The 19,464-nt window shown below is 43.5% G+C and overlaps 2 protein-coding genes across 2 annotated transcripts; one reads left to right on the top strand and one right to left on the bottom strand.

Moving 5' to 3' along the window:
* Window positions 1–27: 27 nt before the first annotated feature.
* Window positions 28–3,993, bottom strand: LOC143318700 (E3 ubiquitin-protein ligase RNF170). The gene is made up of 6 exons (XM_076727164.1): window positions 3,965–3,993; window positions 3,197–3,296; window positions 2,365–2,470; window positions 1,533–1,606; window positions 1,340–1,450; window positions 28–981 (listed from the first exon to the last, which is right to left on the bottom strand). The coding sequence occupies exons 1-6, from the start codon at window positions 3,991–3,993 to the stop codon at window positions 637–639; spliced, it is 765 nt and encodes a 254-aa protein (XP_076583279.1). The 3' UTR covers window positions 28–636.
* Window positions 3,994–6,318: 2,325 nt separating this feature from the next.
* On the top strand, window positions 6,319–19,426 carry hook1 (hook microtubule-tethering protein 1). The gene is made up of 22 exons (XM_076726259.1): window positions 6,319–6,463; window positions 7,896–7,981; window positions 8,908–8,980; window positions 9,613–9,663; window positions 10,544–10,676; window positions 10,846–10,913; window positions 11,014–11,076; window positions 12,224–12,307; window positions 13,663–13,826; window positions 13,913–14,053; window positions 14,550–14,751; window positions 15,503–15,613; window positions 15,718–15,805; window positions 15,895–15,961; window positions 16,051–16,191; window positions 16,369–16,456; window positions 16,739–16,770; window positions 16,880–16,962; window positions 17,120–17,220; window positions 17,305–17,406; window positions 17,506–17,574; window positions 17,673–19,426. The coding sequence occupies exons 1-22, from the start codon at window positions 6,419–6,421 to the stop codon at window positions 17,829–17,831; spliced, it is 2,151 nt and encodes a 716-aa protein (XP_076582374.1). The 5' UTR covers window positions 6,319–6,418; the 3' UTR covers window positions 17,832–19,426.
* The last annotated feature ends 38 nt before the right edge of the window (window positions 19,427–19,464 follow it).

Genomic DNA, 19,464 nt, shown 5'->3' with positions numbered 1-19,464 from the left:
GCCGTATGATGAAGAAATGCCACATAAGACAATAAATATTCTTTATTTTACACTTAAAAACTCAGATTCATACAATATCAAGTATTTACATAGATGTCAATGTTACAGTACTGACATGGCAGCTTTTCTTGAGCTCGCTGAAACAAAGTAGAAAACTGCTGCCCACTACTACTGCCCAGGAGTAAAAGTGACACCGTGGTCGATTTTAGGGGGGCAAAAAACAAAACAAAACATGCATCCTAATTAAAATATGAAGGATGGAATCATAATTTATATTGGCATACTGTAATTTCCTTCAAGTCAACAAACACTGAAGATTTTGCCTGTTTAATACAGATTAAAGAGCTTCCGATCAAATGCTGCAGGCCTCAGGAATGTAAGGAATAAGGATTTGTGACCACAGCTGAATCGGGACATTGCATTTTAGATATTACTCTTGCATGGGCTCCGTAAACACGACAAACAGGCCTGCAGTCTGAGTCCACAGTCCGAGAGGCTCAGATGCCGTCTAACATCTCCGCTGCTGCATCCTGTGCTGCAGTCAATATTCTTGCATCCACTAATCCAACTAGGGACAGCAAGAAGGACGAAATCCAATGAAAGTCCATGTCTTAACAGCTTGTATCGACACTCCGTCTACAGCGAACTCCCCATCACTCCTTGAGAGTTTGTTGCATTTGCAGAGCGTCCTTCCCTCTCTGGCGCCATTTGCTGGTTGATGTTGATAACGCAGATGAGGAGTAGGACGACCACCACCAGGTCATCCAGGACCCCCAGCAGTCCGCAGAGGGATGGGTCTGTTTCCAGGGGGGCTGCCGAGGAGGAGACAGGCTCCAGAGGAGGGGAGGAGATGGACACCACGGTTCCCACGCAGCACAGGGCCACCCTGAAGAAAAACAGCCACACGAGTCCTCCCATGGTGCCCAGGCCTCGGGCCACTAACTGCAGGAGAAGGGGGGTGTCATACAGGTAGTCCGTCACCTGGATGGGTCAGAGAGGAATTTTATTTCAAAGGAAAGGAAATGCTCAGCCAAGGTAGGACAAAAGGTGTGCCAACGCGAGGTGTGTTAACCAGACACCTCCACTGTCTGACACCAGCTGTATGGGATAACAAATGCTTGAGGTTGCATAAGTGGTGTTCCTGTTACCAAACCCATTATCACAGGCCAGTTTCCCATCATCTGATCTGATGTTACATTCAAGGCTGCAAGGGAAATTTGCCCCACCTGATACTTTTACACAAGCGGACACAGTTGAAGGGTGGAGAGACTACTTTCAGGTAAGGCTAAAACAGGATGCGTGTGCTGTTTGATGTCTGGAGGTTAGATGGAGTACTGACCCTTCGCGGGGCTCCGGAATAACGTTTGTTGTAGTCAGTGATTTCTCCCAGCACCTCCTTCGACTGACGGTCTGATCGACTCTCGTTAAATAGATTGCACAGCACGCTGACCTGGAAAGTCGCAAACCTTGTTATTTTGTGTTCACACTCATTCTGAGCTGTTCTGACGGTGATTTCATCTGGTCATGCGCACCTTCTGTCTGCAGAGAGGGCAGCTGATGGCGTCCAGCCAGGACCCGTGTCTCCAGTACGCGATCAGACAGGGACCTGCAGAATCAAAACGCAGTGAATCAACATGTTTTCAGTTTATAACACAATGCTTCCCTGATGCACAGTTAATGATAACAGACAGGTTCGAGGTGAAAAGGCTCTGGGTTTAAAAGGCAATGGTGAGACTCAGGTAAGTGGGGCAAGTACAATCTGTGACAGATAACATGAAGGTTAAACAGATGTGCATCTGTGACATAAACAAGCAGTATGTAGGAGACATGACTGTCTAATTACAGGAAAAATAAGAGGCTTCTTCCCTTGTGAACACTTTTGTATTGTAGAATAGAATAATGCAATGGCCCTCTCTTCTGGCTATAATACCTCAAAGGACAAGCTAAAATGTTTTACCCAACCCAAAACAACGCAGTGGTGAAAAACATCATCAGGTGTCCTGCTGTGAATTTGAACTTTCTGAATTGCATTTGAGGTTCACATCTGCACGTCTGTGAACGACTGACAGTGTTTGGTTTTGGTGTTATATAACCGTGCACCCTTGAGAAGAATAATGTGAGTAAAGCTGTCAGATGTGAGGCAGAGTTGGAAAAGCAAAAGTTAATTATTGAACGCTCCAGACGCGCGGCTGCAGCGCACTGATGACACACTGATAAGCCAATGAATGAACGGAAGGAATCAACAGCAAGCGCATGATGGAGCGGGTCAGAGTGAACAAATGCTCAGAAGCCCAAAACTCGTCCACCCAGCTGATGCTTTAGGTCTGAAAATAGCCGTTATGTGTGTTTGGGTGAATCGCGTACCGCAGAACAAATGGCCACAGTTGGTCTGGACTGGGAAGCTGGCTGTCTGCAGGCAGACGGGACAGAGGCAGTCTCTGCCCGTGGACGGACACGACTGTGTAGATTCCTGAACAGACGAGAGGAAAACAGGCAGGGAGGTGAGGTGAGAAACAGGAAAAGGGAAATAGGAAAAATCAATTAAAAAAAGAAGAAAGAAGGAAGAAGAAAGCCGTATTTAGTGTTCTCATTGTGCTGGTGCTATATAAAATCTAAAAAATCTTAGAGCGCAGAATGACCCCTCATAAAATACTGATACGCAAAACGTGTCCAGTGACAGGTAACACTTGTAAACAGTGAGATTATGATCATTTGTTTGGCAGCTGACCGTGAGCCTAATAAAAGCAACAACAATAATAATCACACAGGAGCGCCTCACAGTAAAAACACTGTTCACAGCCTGTGTGCTTGTTCTGCTCTCATATGTGTCCAACAGGAAATAATAATAACAATAATAAACTTTATTTATATAGCACTTTTCTTAACAATGTTACAAAGTGCTAAACAAAAGAGATCAACCCGATGAAGGCCAAGAATGTGAGCACAGAGGAAGTGACTAAGATCAAATAAACAGGAATGAGAACAGTATAAATAAAATGTTTCCAAAAAGCTTTGACGAAAGGAAAAGTTTTAAGGCGAGATTTAAAAGAAGTCAGAGACTTCGTGTGTCTGATTTCGGGGCTCTGATAGCAAAAAACCTCTTAGTCCAAACTGTGAAATATCAGCAGTTCAGGACTGAAGAAAACAGGAAAGCTTCATATCTGTGCTGACTGCGTGTGACGGTCCAGACTCTCACCTTATGGCAGCTTGTGTACGGTGATGCTGACGGCTCGGGGGTGCATGCCACAGATCTGGGTGACCCGAGGTGACTGTGACCCGGTGACTCTTGCTCCACTCTGCAACGTGACACAACATGGCCACAATGATAAACACGCCTTAAATTCTACATATATCTGCTAGCAAGGAGATACCGCCACAACACTAATGATTTGTGAGATAAGGCTGATTGTACTCTGCTCTTTTCTATTTGTGGATGACAGATGCTGATGCTCTGCAGTTTCACAGATTAGCTGCTGCCAGCGAAGTGACATGTTCCATCCACAAGGACTTCAGGAAATGATTGATTTTAAAGATTATCCTGCATTCATTTGTTAGATGAATCTTTGGGATGGAAAGTTAAAACTATCACTTTGAGAAATAATGTAGTCAAATGAAACTGGGCTCTTATCATCAGATTACATTTGCAGCGATTACAGTAATCGTCTCATGAAATTAAGTTAACAGATCATTAACAGTTGAAATATGTCACAGATGCATATATTTCACATGGACTTGATCTAGAATAGAACACATTTAACTTCATATTTTGTGGATATCATCAGTGATCAAAAATGAAAGTGATGGAAAATACCACATTACACTGTCAAAAGGTCGGTGGGTTACTTTCAGATCAGGCGGCGCGAACCTGAGCGTCATGACATGAAAACACGGTCTCCCCGACAAAATTTCCCCCCTAAACACACAAACCTATCAACACTGCCGAAGGTAATGAAATGAGACTCACCTGGACTGAGAGCTGTGGTACGGGTGCATAGTTGAGCTAGAAACAGTGGCTGACAGGTAGTCACTGTCTCCTGGAAGGAAGTGAAGTGCTGCCTGACAGCATCACTGTTCAAAATACATTACAGCCGCCTGTTAATGATCAACGACACCCTCCAATATCAGCTGGTGTCTCAGTCTTCCTGTTGTAATGCAGCCCGATCAATAAACTAGTGGTTTGTACACAGTGGCTCGCCTCCAAAAGAACAAATCATGAAACATTACAATAGACTGTGATCAACTCTTAGAGCAAAGGTGCTTCAATCATTACATCTAAAAAGCAACCCCGACCCCCGCTTGAGTCCGGCTAGAGGCAAACTATTTGGGTCACATGACTTTCCACCAAATCAAAGGCTGAACAGATCTCTCCCACGCTGTGTTAAAGTAGGCCAGATCTGATCTCGCCAATCATTTACCCAAAGTTTACCCTGGCGACAGCCCTGCTTCTTTTACCATAAACTATTGGTTGTGAAATGCATGTGGATGTCACTGACATTAACACTCAGAGTTGTGAAGAGGCGCCTCAGATGAAGATAACCCAAAAACCAAAAGGAGGTCCGTATTCAGCAGATTCTCAACCAACCTTCTCTGACAAAATGTTGGACAAATGTCTCCAAACGCAGCAATAGATGAGTAAATGTGAATTCATTTGCTTTGATTTAAAAAAAAAACCCTCTTATCCAGAATCTGATGTGGTAATCTTCACATACTTCACTGAGGCAGCCATTGCATAAACATGCTCGCAAATATTTACACAGGCCCTTCACCTCAGATAGGAGCTGAAGAGAGCGAGTCGGGGGGGGGGTTCAGGTCATCTAAAAATAGCAGCCATCATTAGGTGAGGGTCAGGGCCTCAGAGCGGCAGAGATCAGGAGATGAAACTGACAGTTAAACAAAGGACAGAGGACGCTCCTGAAGGCAACACAGGTAAAGTCCAGTCTCAGGTCACACACGCACACACACACACACACACACACACACACACACACACTGATTTAACTATGCTCAGTGATCCCCTACTGTTAGAGTGATGCAAGAACACCTTGGGTTAAGTTCAACTAAATTTAAATAAAATATGTAATGAGGCCACACGTGTACATAACATGTATGTTTGGAATTTTCCATTTTGTGGTGCAGAAAGCAGGTGACACATGTGACATTTGTTATCTTGGGACTGGCAGCAGACTATAGCTCCTGAACACTCATGTGACTTTTATATATGGATAATGTGAGTAAGTTTATGGTATTTCTGAGAAATGATTTACCATCAGAGAATGGCTGGCATGCTGACAAGCTTTTAGTGGCTGTGTGAGCGCGGGTCGCAGGGAAGTAGTCAGGGCTAAAAGGGATCAACAATTTGCATTCAATTTCCAACTGCAGTCAAAACTGGCTGTGCAGGATCGTGTCTCTGTTGGCTGTAGGGTGAGGTTATGTACAGTATGTCGAATGAACATGAACATGAAACAAACTGGAGTCAAGATTTCATGTTGGTTGAGCGAGATGAAGCTAAACAGGAATGAAAATGTTTTATGAATCAGTCTATTAGATGTTTGCTCTAAATGCATCTGTTTGGGGCTTTTGAAATTTTTGCTGGTTTTTGCTCAACTGAGTGGCTTTTCCTCACATTTATTTATATGCTTTTGGTTCTAACTTTTTAAAACAACACGTACAATTAGATCATAGTACAGTTCATACCTTTGTCTGCAGTTCTATGCAGCTTCTAGAGGACTTCCACACTGCCTGTCTATTTTTAGCACAGTTTTATCTGAAGCAGCCTCACCTGTAAAGATATTATAAGCCATCGCGTTGTAAAAGAGTAAGCTTATTACAACTTTGTTCACTGAAATGTGGGACAACAACATCACTGGGGAGTAACAAGTTTTACTGAGCTACAGTACTGACAACAGATTGAGTACCATAACATATCAAAATAGTCCTTCTTTCATCAAATAATACAGATTTAACTGTATTTAATTCTCTTGTGTTTGATTTTCTCAACGAAATTTATCAATAAATAATGAGGGGAGGGAATCTGATCATCAGACATGTTCTGATTTTGTCCAGATAATGAGAGCGCGTGCAAATCGAAAATCACGCTTTCCGATTGGCTACAGACCAGATTAGCAGCCGTCACTCTTCACAGATCTCAACGCTGATTGGATTCTTCCTGTATCCCCGCCCTCACTTTACCTCAACCCAAGCCTGCAAGCAAGTAAACGTTAAAGAACTAAGAAACTGCGCCATTCGCGTACATGTTACGCTGTTTTTACGCCGGAACGGCCGCCGTGGCTCCTCGCTCTACGCACTTGTCGTTAGAGATTTACCTCTTGGCAGCAGGTGAGGTCAAATGCAGAGGAAAGGAGCGGAAGAGCTTCGCTGACAGGTGGAAAACATTTAGCTTTAAACTAAAAGGGAACAAATGGACGAAAATAACACGGCACTGACGGAGAGCCTCATAATATGGGTGAGTTTCTTGTGCTTCGTGTTTTGTGAATGTGTCGCCGGAAACAAGGAAACCGAGGAGGCGTTTTCGCTTACCTGGATGAAGGTGGTGGAGGTGTTAGCGACACTTTTCACCAGCTGAGGGAAAATGAGACGTGGTCGTCAGTTAATAACAGCAGCTGTTCTACGTCGTTATTACGGAGATTAGCTTCAGACGTAGCTGCTGTTCATTTAACGGGCAGGGGCTCTGCGGGGACACGGTCAGTCCACCGGGGACGACACGTAGCTCAGCTCGGTGAGGACCAGGGAGCTAATGAATATAAAGTTAACAACTGGGAGCTGCAAAGACAGCCAGCTCCTTCACTGTAGACTGCCCTCACCGTGTTTCGCGTGCTAATCCCATTAACCGGCAGATATTTGCGGAATGTGGCTCGTTGGATCGATTGTTCACATTATGTAACTGATTAAACGGAGCTAACGGCAGCGAAGCACCGCCGCTCACCTGGGACACAGCTAGCTACCGGAGCGGCACCTGCTCTTCTTCGTGGGTGTGAATCCGCGTGTTGTCTCATGACCACCGTGTTCAGCAGCTATCACTGAGGAAGAGGTTAGATGTGAGGAAAAGTACTAATAACACAGTCTAGAAATACTCCATTACAAGTCCTGCAATTAAAATCTCACTTAACTAAAGGCACAGAAGTATTAGCATCGAAATATACTTACGATATACTTTTTCAAAAGGGGTGATTTGAGAAAAAAAAAAAATACTGCACTATAACTGGTGATGCATTCATGTGTACCAGCTGGTAAAAAGTGAGACTAATTTCAGCTGCTTTACATACTGCAGGGTGATGCACCTGTGACATCTATCAACAATCTGAATCTGCAGAGTAACTAGTGATTAATACCCAATTCAAGTACAAGTACCTCAAAATTGTAACAAACAGTAGTGGAGGAAATATTCTTAGTTAATGCTGGAAGTCAGACTCATGACTTTAAAAGTTGTCCACAGTCCAGTTTTAATAGTAGATGTCAGCGTTTTTAAATGGTGGTTGTCTCATTCTGGGCTTTCAGTGATTGATCGACGTTTTTCACCATTTTCTGACATTTTTGACACCGAAATCGACAGATTCATTGACAGTTAAAATAATCAGTAGTTGCAGTACAGAGAAACCTTTGCCTTTGCCTGGCTGTGGCGTCTTTGCCACCACTATCTGCAGTCCAACCTGTCATCCCACTCTCCATCAGTGCATCCCTTCTCTCTCTTCTTTATTAATTCTTCCCTCATAGCTGTTTGGGTGCAGGTGCAACATCTCGCCACATCTGCAGTGTTGTGGAGAAACTCTTTAGTAATCGCTCGGTTTATGCGGCGTGTGTCAGCACGTCACCGCCTCCCTAACGTGTTTTATTCCCTTCACTCTCCTCATGATGATGCTGTGTTTTCTGCCTCTCAGCTGCAGACCTTCAACACACCTGCACCCTGCAGCACGGTGGGAGAGCTGACCACTGGAGCGGCAATATCACAGGCACTGCATCAAATGTGAGAGAACATCAGTGAATGTAAATAAAGATGGATGGCGTGTCTGCACTTCCGCCCACTAGGATTTATGTCCTATACTGCAGCCAGACACCCGGGGGCGCGATGAGATGTTCTGGTTTCACTGAAGGAGCTGTCACGTTGTCCATCTTTATATACAGTGCAGTCATTGGAGAACACACACACAGAAACACACTGGAATACAACATATAGGCCGTTCACATATAATTCACATCTCATGCCTGGTACTTCATTTACGTGATAGGCACATTTGTTCGGATAATTTGTTAGCTAATCTAAGACAATCTGTAGTGTGCACCATGTAAATATTTGCTCAAAAGCTAGAATAAAGAATTTTGTTTGTCACTCAGTCACAGTTAATCTCTAATACTTTTTTTGTTTTTTTTTAAACATAAAACCTATTGGACTGAGTGATAATCACATTTCTTGGCCCATTTTTTTCTATTTCAAACCATTTTTTTCAGACAACAGAGTGTTTTTAAATTCACCGCTGGGTACGAGTGTTGATTCATACACGAGGTCTCTTGTAGAGAAAAGAGAGACCACTTTCTCCTGTGAACCTTGAGAGTTCAGAATGCAGCAGAGCTATGGTAGAAGAGCACATTGTGTTATGAGTGAGTGGATATACAAACTCCTTCTATGGGGAAAAACTCTTCAGTTTACTGTCACTGTTACTCTGCACCTACTTGCACCTTACTTGTTTTCTGGGGCTTATTAAAACATCTTTCTTCATACTGTAGGAGATAGATGTCTTTAGTAAAAGGAGGCTGAGGGAAAGTTAACAGCAACATTTAATATTATCCAGAAGATTTTGACCTTGAATTTTACAGTTGACTGAGAAGTCTTGTGTAGATGAGCAGTTGTGTGTCTCTGCCTCTGTGTGTGTCTGTTCATGTTGTGTGCTGCAGAGACCCGGCCTGGTTCAGTGACGGATGGCTCAGTCGTATCAAAACAGATGTTGAGGATAACTTGAGACTGAAGGTACAGAGCAGTGCTGTCCTCCCCGTCTCTTTTCTGTCCTCTCTGACTTCTCTCTTTGTATTTTGCTGAACCCCCGTGTGTGCTAAATCCTGTGTTTGCTTCAACCCGGCCAAACTGTCCTTAACACTGACCTGCTGCCTGCCCCAGGGGTGCTGCTCCTGGCTTAGCCTGCACCCTGACCCCGCGCCCTGACTCCTCTGGTGAAATGTGTACATGTATGTTTGTCCAAATGTGTTGAGCCATATGTAACGTAAGAGCACGCCATTCTGTCTCCCTCTGTTTGGCTATGACTGTGTCTCCCTGTTGCTGTTTTTTCCTCCCCAGTCGACCTTTTTCACGAAGGCATTTTGACTTGTCACAGCAGGACAACCAGAGTTGTAAACAATATAAAATGAATGATGGCTGAATTTCATTTTGCTGCTTCAGTTTACTTTTTCTACCTTGACAAGTCCAAATGTCTGCTGTGAAAAAGGCTTCCTGTCACCTGTGTACATATGAAACATCTTCATTCTGTCATAGCATGAACATAAATAGTGTTTGCTGGGAAACTCTGTTGTTCATTATATCTCTTCGTTCCCATTTTGGCTTTAAACTAAGCTCATAGCATTTCACAACCTTATGTGTGTTCTCAGTTGAACAACCTGAAGAAGATCCTTCAGATGATGGTGGATTATTATAATGAGGTAGGTTGCATCCGTGTACACACTGTTCTCCTTGTGTTTGCACAGTTGTGACTGAGAGAGGGAATCACTGTGTGTGTTCATTGGATTCTTGGGGGGTTGTAGTATGCACTGTTTATGTAGTGCAAAGTCCCAGGAGTGTGGGGTGTGGCTGAGATCAAAACAAGCATCGAGCAGCTCGCGCCTGGTACACAAATGCCATGAAGAACTGAAGCTCGGCAGAGTTATATATCAGTTTTGCTAAATCAACACATGCTGGAAACATTTTAATCATGAATCCTCTTAGCTGTAGCAAAAATCTACTACTGCAGATGTTTACAGGGTTTTATAAACCCACTGATTACATTTACAGGCACAAAATCGGCAAGTTTTTGCCCCTTTTCTGAAGAAAACAAAACCAAAAAACAACAATAATCCTACTAAGCTGTTTACTTGGCCAATGACAATGAATATTCCACTAATATCCCTGTTTCCATGCAGCCGTGCATTCTCTGACAAACAAACACAGCCTCCCTCTTTCATTCGTTCAAACTAGACCTTTCATTTTTTCACAGTTTGAAGGTTTGTGTTGTGATTTTTACATAAAAACCTTCATCTTTCATAATGTTTTCAAATAGGTCTGTTTCTCCTTCCGATCAGAAATGTGGGCTTTTCTTTTGTGCATGCATCTCAACAGCAGCCTTGCAAGCTGTTGCCGCACAGAACTGACCGTAAACAGGAAAGAGGCCTTATGTCGCAAACTGCTGTGGAAAAAAAAAAAACTGAGACGCGCTATATCATATAGAATATGTATCATATTCCGAATATTGTCATATTCGGAATGACAGTGGCATTTTAGTGTGCATGTAAACGTACTGACTGTAACCTGTCTCTGCACCATCAGGTCTTAGCACAGGAAATCTCAGACTTCCCCTTACCAGATCTGGCCCTTGTGGCAGAGCATTCAGACCCCGTGCAGCTGGGGAGGCTGCTGCAGCTCGTATTGGGCTGTGCTGTCAGATGTGAGCGTAAACAAGGTATGTGGCTGTCAGGTATCAGTTTACATGTGCTGGACAGATAGAAAGGGAATTGTTACATCAGAATCCAGATCGGTCAAGACAAACAATGTTTAATTATTGCCCTGAAAGATGATAAACAACGCAGTTAATGTTTGTTGTCAGTGAATCTCTCTCATTCTGCTGCCAGAATACATTCAGATCATCATGACCTTGGAGGAGTCTGTCCAACACGTTGTCATGACAGCCATCCAGGAGGTCAGTCCATCCTAACACCAAGGGGGGGGGGGGGGGGTGTTGAGGCTTTGCAGCTATTATGATGATGATGCATAAATCCAGTGACATTTTTCCTCCTCAGCTCATGAGTAAAGAGACCATGGCCCCGTTTGGAGCAGAGCTGTCAGGGGACACGGAACAGCAGGTCAGTGTTATTACCACACAGGCTCCCTGGGAGAGCTTCTGTTGGTGGGAAGCTGCTCTTTCTCTTTCTCTTTCTGCTCTGAAATTCTCTTCACTCAGTGAATTTGGCCCAATTTAATGAACAATATGTGTCATATAAGAAAAATGACACTCAGTTTATTGGGATTAAAACTTAAAGTGCTCCAAAAGGAACAAATACATCAAGTGTGCATAGCACTTCAACATTACTGTAATATATTTTTTCATTTGCAGTTAGTGTCTAAATATGTTTTTATTTTATATTTCTACTCCACTACATGTCAGAGGGAAACGCAGTTCAGAGAATTAATTGGAAACTAAGTGTTGAAGTAAGTTTTCTTGCTAAAATTCGAAACATTTCATGGTTTCAGCTTGACAAATGTGAAGATTTGCTGCCTTTCCTTTGAAGTATTTATAGATAATTTATATAATTTTATGATTTATTTTAGATCATTTTGAGGTTTGTTGTTTGTTAATTGGACAGAACTGGCATTGTGGTGTCGCTTTGGGCTCTGAGAACTTGTGACTGCATTTTTCTCTATTCTCTGAGTTTTTACAAACCAAACAATGAATTAGTTGATAACATAATCCGCAGATTAATCCACAATGAAAATGAATAATAAGCTGCTGTCTCATACAAAATAGTTAGAAATTGCCTCCACCTCAGCCAGCTACAACAATAAAATCCTGCTTTTACTTTCATGCATGAGTAATGATCTACTGAATCCAATGATAGAATACGTAATATTGTAACAGTAACACGGTGCATTCACCTGCATTAAGTACATTTTCCTGTTTATTCTTACATACTTTAGCAATATCTTCAGTGCATGACTTTTACTTGTAACAGAGCAATTTTACAGTGTGATATTAGTACTTTTACCTAAGTAAAGGATCTGAATACTTCCTCCAGCACTGAGAGCTGAAACCCTGACTGTCACTGCACAGTGCAGCGCTCTGTGCATCGGCTGATTAGTCCTGTGGAACAGGCCTAAAAACTGAAGATGGCCATCCACAAAGAGGTGGTGATTGTTGAAAAAACGGACCGTCTGACCTGAGTGTTGCAGTAGAACTAGTGTGTAGCTTACATGAATGTACATGTTAATTCTCCTTTTGCTTCATGTGTCCAGCTAAAAAAGGCCCTTGAGGACCTCACTGAACTGCTAGCAGAGAAGGAAGCATTAGCCCAACGCTGCCAAGAGCTGGACATGCAGGTGAGTACAGAGCCTATACACACACACACACACACACACACACACACACACACACACACACACATACACACACACACACACACACACTTGAGTATTTCCACAGATATGTTTTAACAGGATTCATTTACAGCTGTCTCGCCTGAGTGGCTTCTGCCGATATTCAGATCTCCATGTCTACGCACACACATACACACATGCATGCCTGTGGTACAGTATAAACAGGAGTTGTGTAATTTGCTGTAATGCTTGCGTCTATTGTCTGGAGCTGCTGTGGCAGAAAGACTGTGGGTTCACAGTCTGGGCTCTGCTGGTCCCACTGTGGCAGCCAGCCCATGCTCTGCCACTGCGAGAAGGCCTCGCTCAGCACTGTGCAGGCAGGCAGACTTTAGCACAAGCACTGATCTCCTGTTCAACTGGACTCTCGACAGATTTGATTTGTTCTGTCTCCAGTGTTGCTCGTCTCTCGCCGCAGCGAGGTAAGTCCAATATGGCCGAGCGTTCGGCACAACTAAACCCATCTAAACCAGCTGCTCAAATGTTTACTCTAACTCCGCTAACAGATGGCTCAATCGGGATCCAGTTCGAGACGAGTCACGCAGAGGACGTGTTTGAGTACTGTGTGGGATTATTCCTTTAATTCACCCAGGAGCATCTGTCTATCATAATAACCATGTTGTCGCCTTCTTTTGGTCTACTTAAGAGTTGCAGTAAAGTTAATTGGAAAAGACAACAGAGTTTAAAATATGGCTGGAAATTAGTCATATTTTAATTGTTATAATGATCACATCTTATCATTTTACAAAATTCTGACGTCTAATTCTATGATTCCAAGCATACAGTTAGTTACTGAGGTTTCCTTGTGTTGTAATGCATTTATGTGGAAGATTTGGCGTTGAATCAGCTGACCATGTTGTGATATATGAGATAAAGATTGTTGTTTTAATATGATAATGATTTCAACAGTGGAGGTTGTTGTATTGTATGCAGGACAAGTTAGACATGTTAATAACGGACTGATAGTCCAGTACGCATGAGCGAAGTGATGGTAAGAAGTGAAACTAACTAAGCGTGTATTAACATGTTTGCTTAAAGTGCACTTTGTCTGTGCACTGCTTCCAGCATGGATTAACTGCACTGTTTGCTTTAACAGCGGGGCGAGGAAGAGAGCTCTCTGTAATGGAAGGGGCATGTCTTTGCTTTGCATGACATAATTTGCTAAAGACAAATTTAACATCACAGATTCTTCCTGCTGACTTGACTGTATTTTTGTTTGTACCTTTAATGCATTTAATTCACCTTTGCAGAAAACTGTGTCATTTGCGAGAGTGGGTCTAAACCTTATTGTACCCGGACAGGTGACTGTTCTTCAAGAGGAACGGAACAGCTTATTGGCCGAGAATGACGTCCTAACAGACCGAGCCAATCAGCTGGACACATTCGACGACCCAAGCACGCCCTCAGGGAGAAAACACAGCCAGCTGCAGCAACAGGTGGAGGCGCTGCAGGAGGAGAACTTCAGGTGGGTCGTTTTCTGCTTAAATGCGCTGCAGCAGCCTCACCGCGGTTGTAACCGTCTGAACGATTAAACGTGTTTGCATCTTTTAGGCTGGAGGCCGCAAAGGATGACTACCGGATCCACTGTGAAGAGCTGGAGAAGCAGCTGATCGAGGTTCAGCACCGTAATGACGAGCTCACCAGCCTGGCAGAAGAATCTCGAGCCCTTAAAGATGAACTGGACGTTTTGAGGTTTGTGTCTGTGTGGATAAGCGCACTGCAGCAGGGTGATCGGCTCTGGTGAAGTATGTTTCTTTTATGTGCAGTGCAGTCCACAAAAACAACTGTGAAAACAGGCTTTCTCCAAGGAGCAGCATACAAACATCTTTTGTTGCCTCCTGATGAGAGGCCAGCTGGGTGGAGAGGGAAGGTCGGCGAGTGATTAGCCCCTCTTGTCTTGTTGAGGGTGTGCTAATCAGCAAAACTGTTTTGTTTGGTTGGAACAAAAATCTGCATGCAACTAGCACTTTGCTGCCTTGGGTTGACTTCTTGATTGAGCACAAACAAAAAGAAGCAGGAAAACAACATCAACACACAATATAATGTTCCAATAAAAATGTAAAGGTACAATACCTCAAAACTGTAAATAATTCAGTTGGAACATTACATATTTCTTCTTCCTGATGCAGCTTGGTGTCACAGCTATTCATTGATGTGTCTGTATTTATTTTGTATTCATGTGTTGTAGGAACTGCTCCGATCGGGTGGTGATGCTGGAGGCCTCAGTGGAAACATACAAACGTAAACTGGAGAATCTTGGTGATCTGAAGCGGCAGATGAAGCTGCTGGAGGAGAATAACATGACCTACATGCACAACACCGTTAGCCTGGAGGAGGAACTGCGCAAGGCCAACGCTGCCCGCGCACAGCTGGAGACGTACAAGAGACAGGTGAGTGATACGCAAAGCATGGCTGAAAATGAAAGGGAAACTCCAACCTTTACCATCACTTATGGCAAAACGCTTCCCTGAGGAGATATTCCAGCAATCCGTGTTTTTACTGACATATGGTAGGGGGTGCTGCAGGATAGAGTTTGTGCTCATAAATATGTTAGGGCCAAAGACCATGGAGAGTATTTAAAAAAACAAAATACCCATCAGTACCCATGAAATTATATAAACAAATACTCAAACAGGTTAAGGTGGTTCGATTTCTTGGAGATCTGTTTGATGAATAGCTTACCTGATGCTAACATACTGACAAACGGTGCAAAAATGCTGCAAAAAGATCATTAATACACTGAGATGATGGTCAGGGCCAGATTTGGGAACAAGCAGGACTTTTCTATTACATATTCATTGGGTCATAATGAGAGAAGGCCTAAATTATGGATGCATAGGTTTTATGTCTGCAGCAGAAACCAACCTTAAAAAGCTGGATGCTGAACAGGCTCAGACTCTGAGTTTGTAGTGGTGCATTTAAAATATCACCAGAATCTGCAATGCGTGTTGAATTTTGGGGAAAATGCTTTGAAGAATTAGGAGGGTCAAGCTTATGTTGACATAGTCAAACACACCCACAACAAGTGTTAAAGCTGGAAAGCAGAAACTCAGATTGCGGTGATTATATTTGAAGCCATCTCTTGAAAAAAAAAAAAAAAATCATGCATTTAGTGCCGCATCTTGTCTAATGTGCGTTCAGGTCCAGGAGCTGCACAGGAAGTTGTCTGAGGAGACGAGGAGAGCGGACAACCTGGCCTTTGAGATGAAGAAGCTGGAGGAAAAGCAGGAGACTGTGATGAAGGAGAAAGAGGTGCGGCGGCTTTTGAAGTTTTTTTTTTTTTTTTTTTTACTCTTGCTGCGGCAAACACTTCACTGACGTTTGTGGACTGTTTGAAATCTCTTCCCTTCTGCCAGAGGATCATCATGGAGAGAGAGTCTCTGAAGGAGATCAACGAGGAGCTGCGATGCACTCAGGCTCAACAGCACCAGCTCTCTCAAGCAGGTACCTCACTGGAAAGTCATATCTGACAGTAATGACGCTGCTGATCCACTTTGTTATTCTGAAGTGCACTTTTGCTTTGTTTCATGTAGGGATGCTTCCTTCTGGCAGCCCCAGCCACGACAACCTGGCAGCTGAATTAATGCCCATTGAGTACAGGTAATAGATGCTGCTGCTGACAGTGTGGACTTGACTTTCTGCTGCAGCGTGTGTGCGTGAACACTGCCTTTGTTCGTGTGATTGTTCAGAGAAAAGTTCATCCGGCTGCAGCATGAGAACAAGATGCTGAGAGTGCAGCAGGAGGAGTTTGAGAGGGAGAAGATCGCTGCACTGCAGACGCAGCTGGAGGAAGCACACAAGACGCGCAGCGAGCTGGACACCGACAACAGGTGAACAGAGCTCCTCTCGCTTTGTAAGTCAGCAGCAGACGGCTGTGATGGAGGTTCTTTTTCTCCACAGTCAGCGGCTGCTCTGCTGTCGATGCGTTTTAGCTCCGTTATGTGCTGATGGATTGTGTAGAATTCCTTTTTTAACGCATCCTGTTTTTAACTGTGATCAATCTGCAGACTGAGTCGAGAGCGGATCAGTGAGCTGCAGCAGCAAGTCGAGGATCTCCAGAAGGCTCTGCAGAGTCAGGCGGCCAAACCTGATGATGTAAGATATTTATTAATCCACCACCAGGGAAACTTGAGTGTGTATCAGTATACACACCCAAATTGCCAGTGCTTGTGGTACACTCACACTCACACTGGCACCAATGCAGAGGAAATGTCTCACACAGTTTAAATTATCAGGCTTTGTGTTGGCTGAGTTTGTTTACGTTGTCAGTCAAAATGTTAAACTGATTCAGAGCCATTTAAAATGTGTTTAATTTGCAAATGTAATCTTTGTATTGTATTTGTAGAAGGTTTCCATTTTTATCTCTGTTTTTTCTAGTCAAACCTGAAGCGGAAACTGGATGCGCACATGTAAGTGTGAATTAGTTAGCGTGAGTCAGTTCTTGGATAAAGGTTGAGAGATGTAAGTCTTGTTGTTCTCCAGTAGAGGGAGGTAAAGAAGCATCACTTCTGTCCTCAGGGTCCAGCTGAACGAGGCTCAGGATGAAATCATGAAGAAGAAAGAGCTGCTGGAGGACCTTCAGCCTGACAACACTCAAACTTGTAAGTCTCACATCTCCAATCCGATTTTGCCGATATGACACCACAACTGCAACCTCAGGAGTGGAAAATGTAACGCTGTGTGCAACAAGAACACATCAGAACACAGCAGCACAGTATGGCTGAAGTGAAGCCTCATCGTTTCTTCCTTGTCTCTCAGCCTTGAAGCTGGATGAGCTGATGGCCGCTCTGAAGAAGAAAGATGATGACATGAGGGCCATGGAGGAGAGGTACAAAATGTACCTGGAGAAAGCTCGTAATGTGAGTGATTGAAGTATATTTATCCTTTTATCTTTGCATTTTGATCTTCCCACCCACAACCGTCCTGTCTTTTCCTGCTCGCAGGTGATCCGAGCGCTGGACCCTAAGCTAAATCCAGCCACCGCTGAGATCCAGGCTCTGAGGAACCAGTTAGCAGATCGGGACAAGCAGATTCTCAACCTGGAGGTTAATCTGAATTTGACTCGTTCAGCATTTTTGACCAGAGTCTTTTTTTAAAGGGCTGTTTTTTAAACTTAACTCATTTGGCTGATTTTGCCTCTGTAGCGTCAATGTGAGCAGGCCAGACTGAGAGAGTATGAGGAGAAGCTGATCGTCACAGCGTGGTACAACAAGGTAAAATGAAATCCTGGCAAGTTGTCTGATGTACATCCTACCTTTATTCATTACTGACACCCAGCGTGTACTGAAAATGTGTCTGTCTTCGCCCTCAGAGCCTGAACTTTCAGAAATTGGCGATTGAATCGCGTCTCGGTGGCTGCACCTCCTCCGTGGTGTCCCCCGCCCAGTCCTTCTTGTCCCAGCAGCGGCAGGTCTCGAACGCACCACGCCGGGCGCTTTCCATCAACGTGCCTGCCACTACCTCCAAGTAGACCTGGTCAGAGAGCCAAATGTCTCACCTTTGTCCAGTTAAGGGAAAAATCCCCCACTCCCTCCCAACAACGAGCACTCAAGTGACCTTAAACGCATTTGCTCTCAGCGCTACGGGGAGGGGTCACAGCTGAGCTGAGTGAGATCGATGAGCACTTGCTTATCAAACTCAACTCGGTGGGTCACCCTCCTGAGCTTATAGCACACTGTCCCACAACACACATGCTCCAGGCTGACCTCTGCATAGAACACTAGCCCACCGCCTGTGTTCACCTCGCTAGCTAAATTAGCGCGCACTGTCCCAAACATAGACTTAGAGCATATTTGCCATCTGCCCCGTTCGCTTTACAAACTGCACACTCAGCTGAACACTCGCTATAATCAATTCAGCCTTCACTCTCTCTCTCTCATCCTGTCATGCTGTGTGCTCAGAAATGAATGATGTTATTCAGAATCAGAGCCCATCATATATGTGAATGTGATTTTAAAGAGGCTCACTTGAATGCTAAAGCCTTCAGATGATTGTTGACGTGTGGAAACGTGCACCATCACACTATGCAGTTTAAGGGGTACTGATGTTGTCATTGAGCAGACTGATGGAAAGACAAACGTGCTTTAGATGTCTTTGAGAAAATGAGTGCTACATTTGGTGCTGGCCACCAACTGCTTTTAAGCATTGAACATCAGTCACTTACAAATTTTTTCTTTTTTTTTACTAAACTGGATCATCATGAAAAGCTGTGAAAATCCTATAAATCACATTAAGTCAAATCAACCTCTGAGGTGCTGCAACAACAAATCCTACACAAGAAATCCAGGACGAGTGTATAAATCATTTACTTTCTATACTCCTAAAGTGTGATTAGACTTCCTCACTGGCAGCATGCTCTAAATGGAATCTGGCAGGCCTTTCTACTCACTGATTATCTTGAAGCTTATTTAGTAGTAAGTAATTAAGTCTATAATCTATGAAGTTGTACAGCTCTAATGTAAACATGATTTTAACACCAGCTTCTGATCCAAATGTCAGAACCAGGTTAAGCTTTCTTACAGTATCTGCAAATTGTAACTTGAGAGTTTTAATTACTGTAGTCGATATTGTATTTAATCACAGACTTGTTTTCAGGCGGTTTAGTGTCGGTGGAAGCTCAGAGTGAAGAGCGCTGTAGAGAAGCAGCTGTTTTCTTTGATATTGTGGGTTATTGGCTGTCCGGCCTGATGGAGTCTTGCGTTAAACTGCACTAGTTTCATGACATGAAATGGCTTTTGATTGCCTTGTCACTCTATATGTTTGCAATAACACTAAAGAGGCATTTTATCATGTGTTTGTGATCGATTAGATGTATGTCAAAGCGCTTTTATTTTCCTTTGCAGTGGATGATCCTTGTAGACTGCTGATTTAAAAGCTGTGTCATTTCTATGAAAATAAGAAGTACGATCAAACGTAGCACAGCACAGAAACTCCATGTGTAGTGTTATATGTTTGTGCATACATGAAGAAAAGTGAGGAGGGTGTGGTGAATTTTCAGGAATTTAAGGAGTTAAACATTTTAAATCTTTTGGTTTTCTTGTGAACAAATAAATTCTTTTTCTAAAAGTGTGTTTTACATTCAGTAGCATCAATCTCAGTTTGGG

Source organism: Chaetodon auriga, chromosome 3 (assembly GCF_051107435.1).
Source record: "Chaetodon auriga isolate fChaAug3 chromosome 3, fChaAug3.hap1, whole genome shotgun sequence".
Classification (NCBI taxonomy): Eukaryota; Metazoa; Chordata; class Actinopteri; order Chaetodontiformes; family Chaetodontidae; genus Chaetodon; species Chaetodon auriga.
This window is presented reverse-complemented; position numbering and strand designations above follow the sequence as displayed.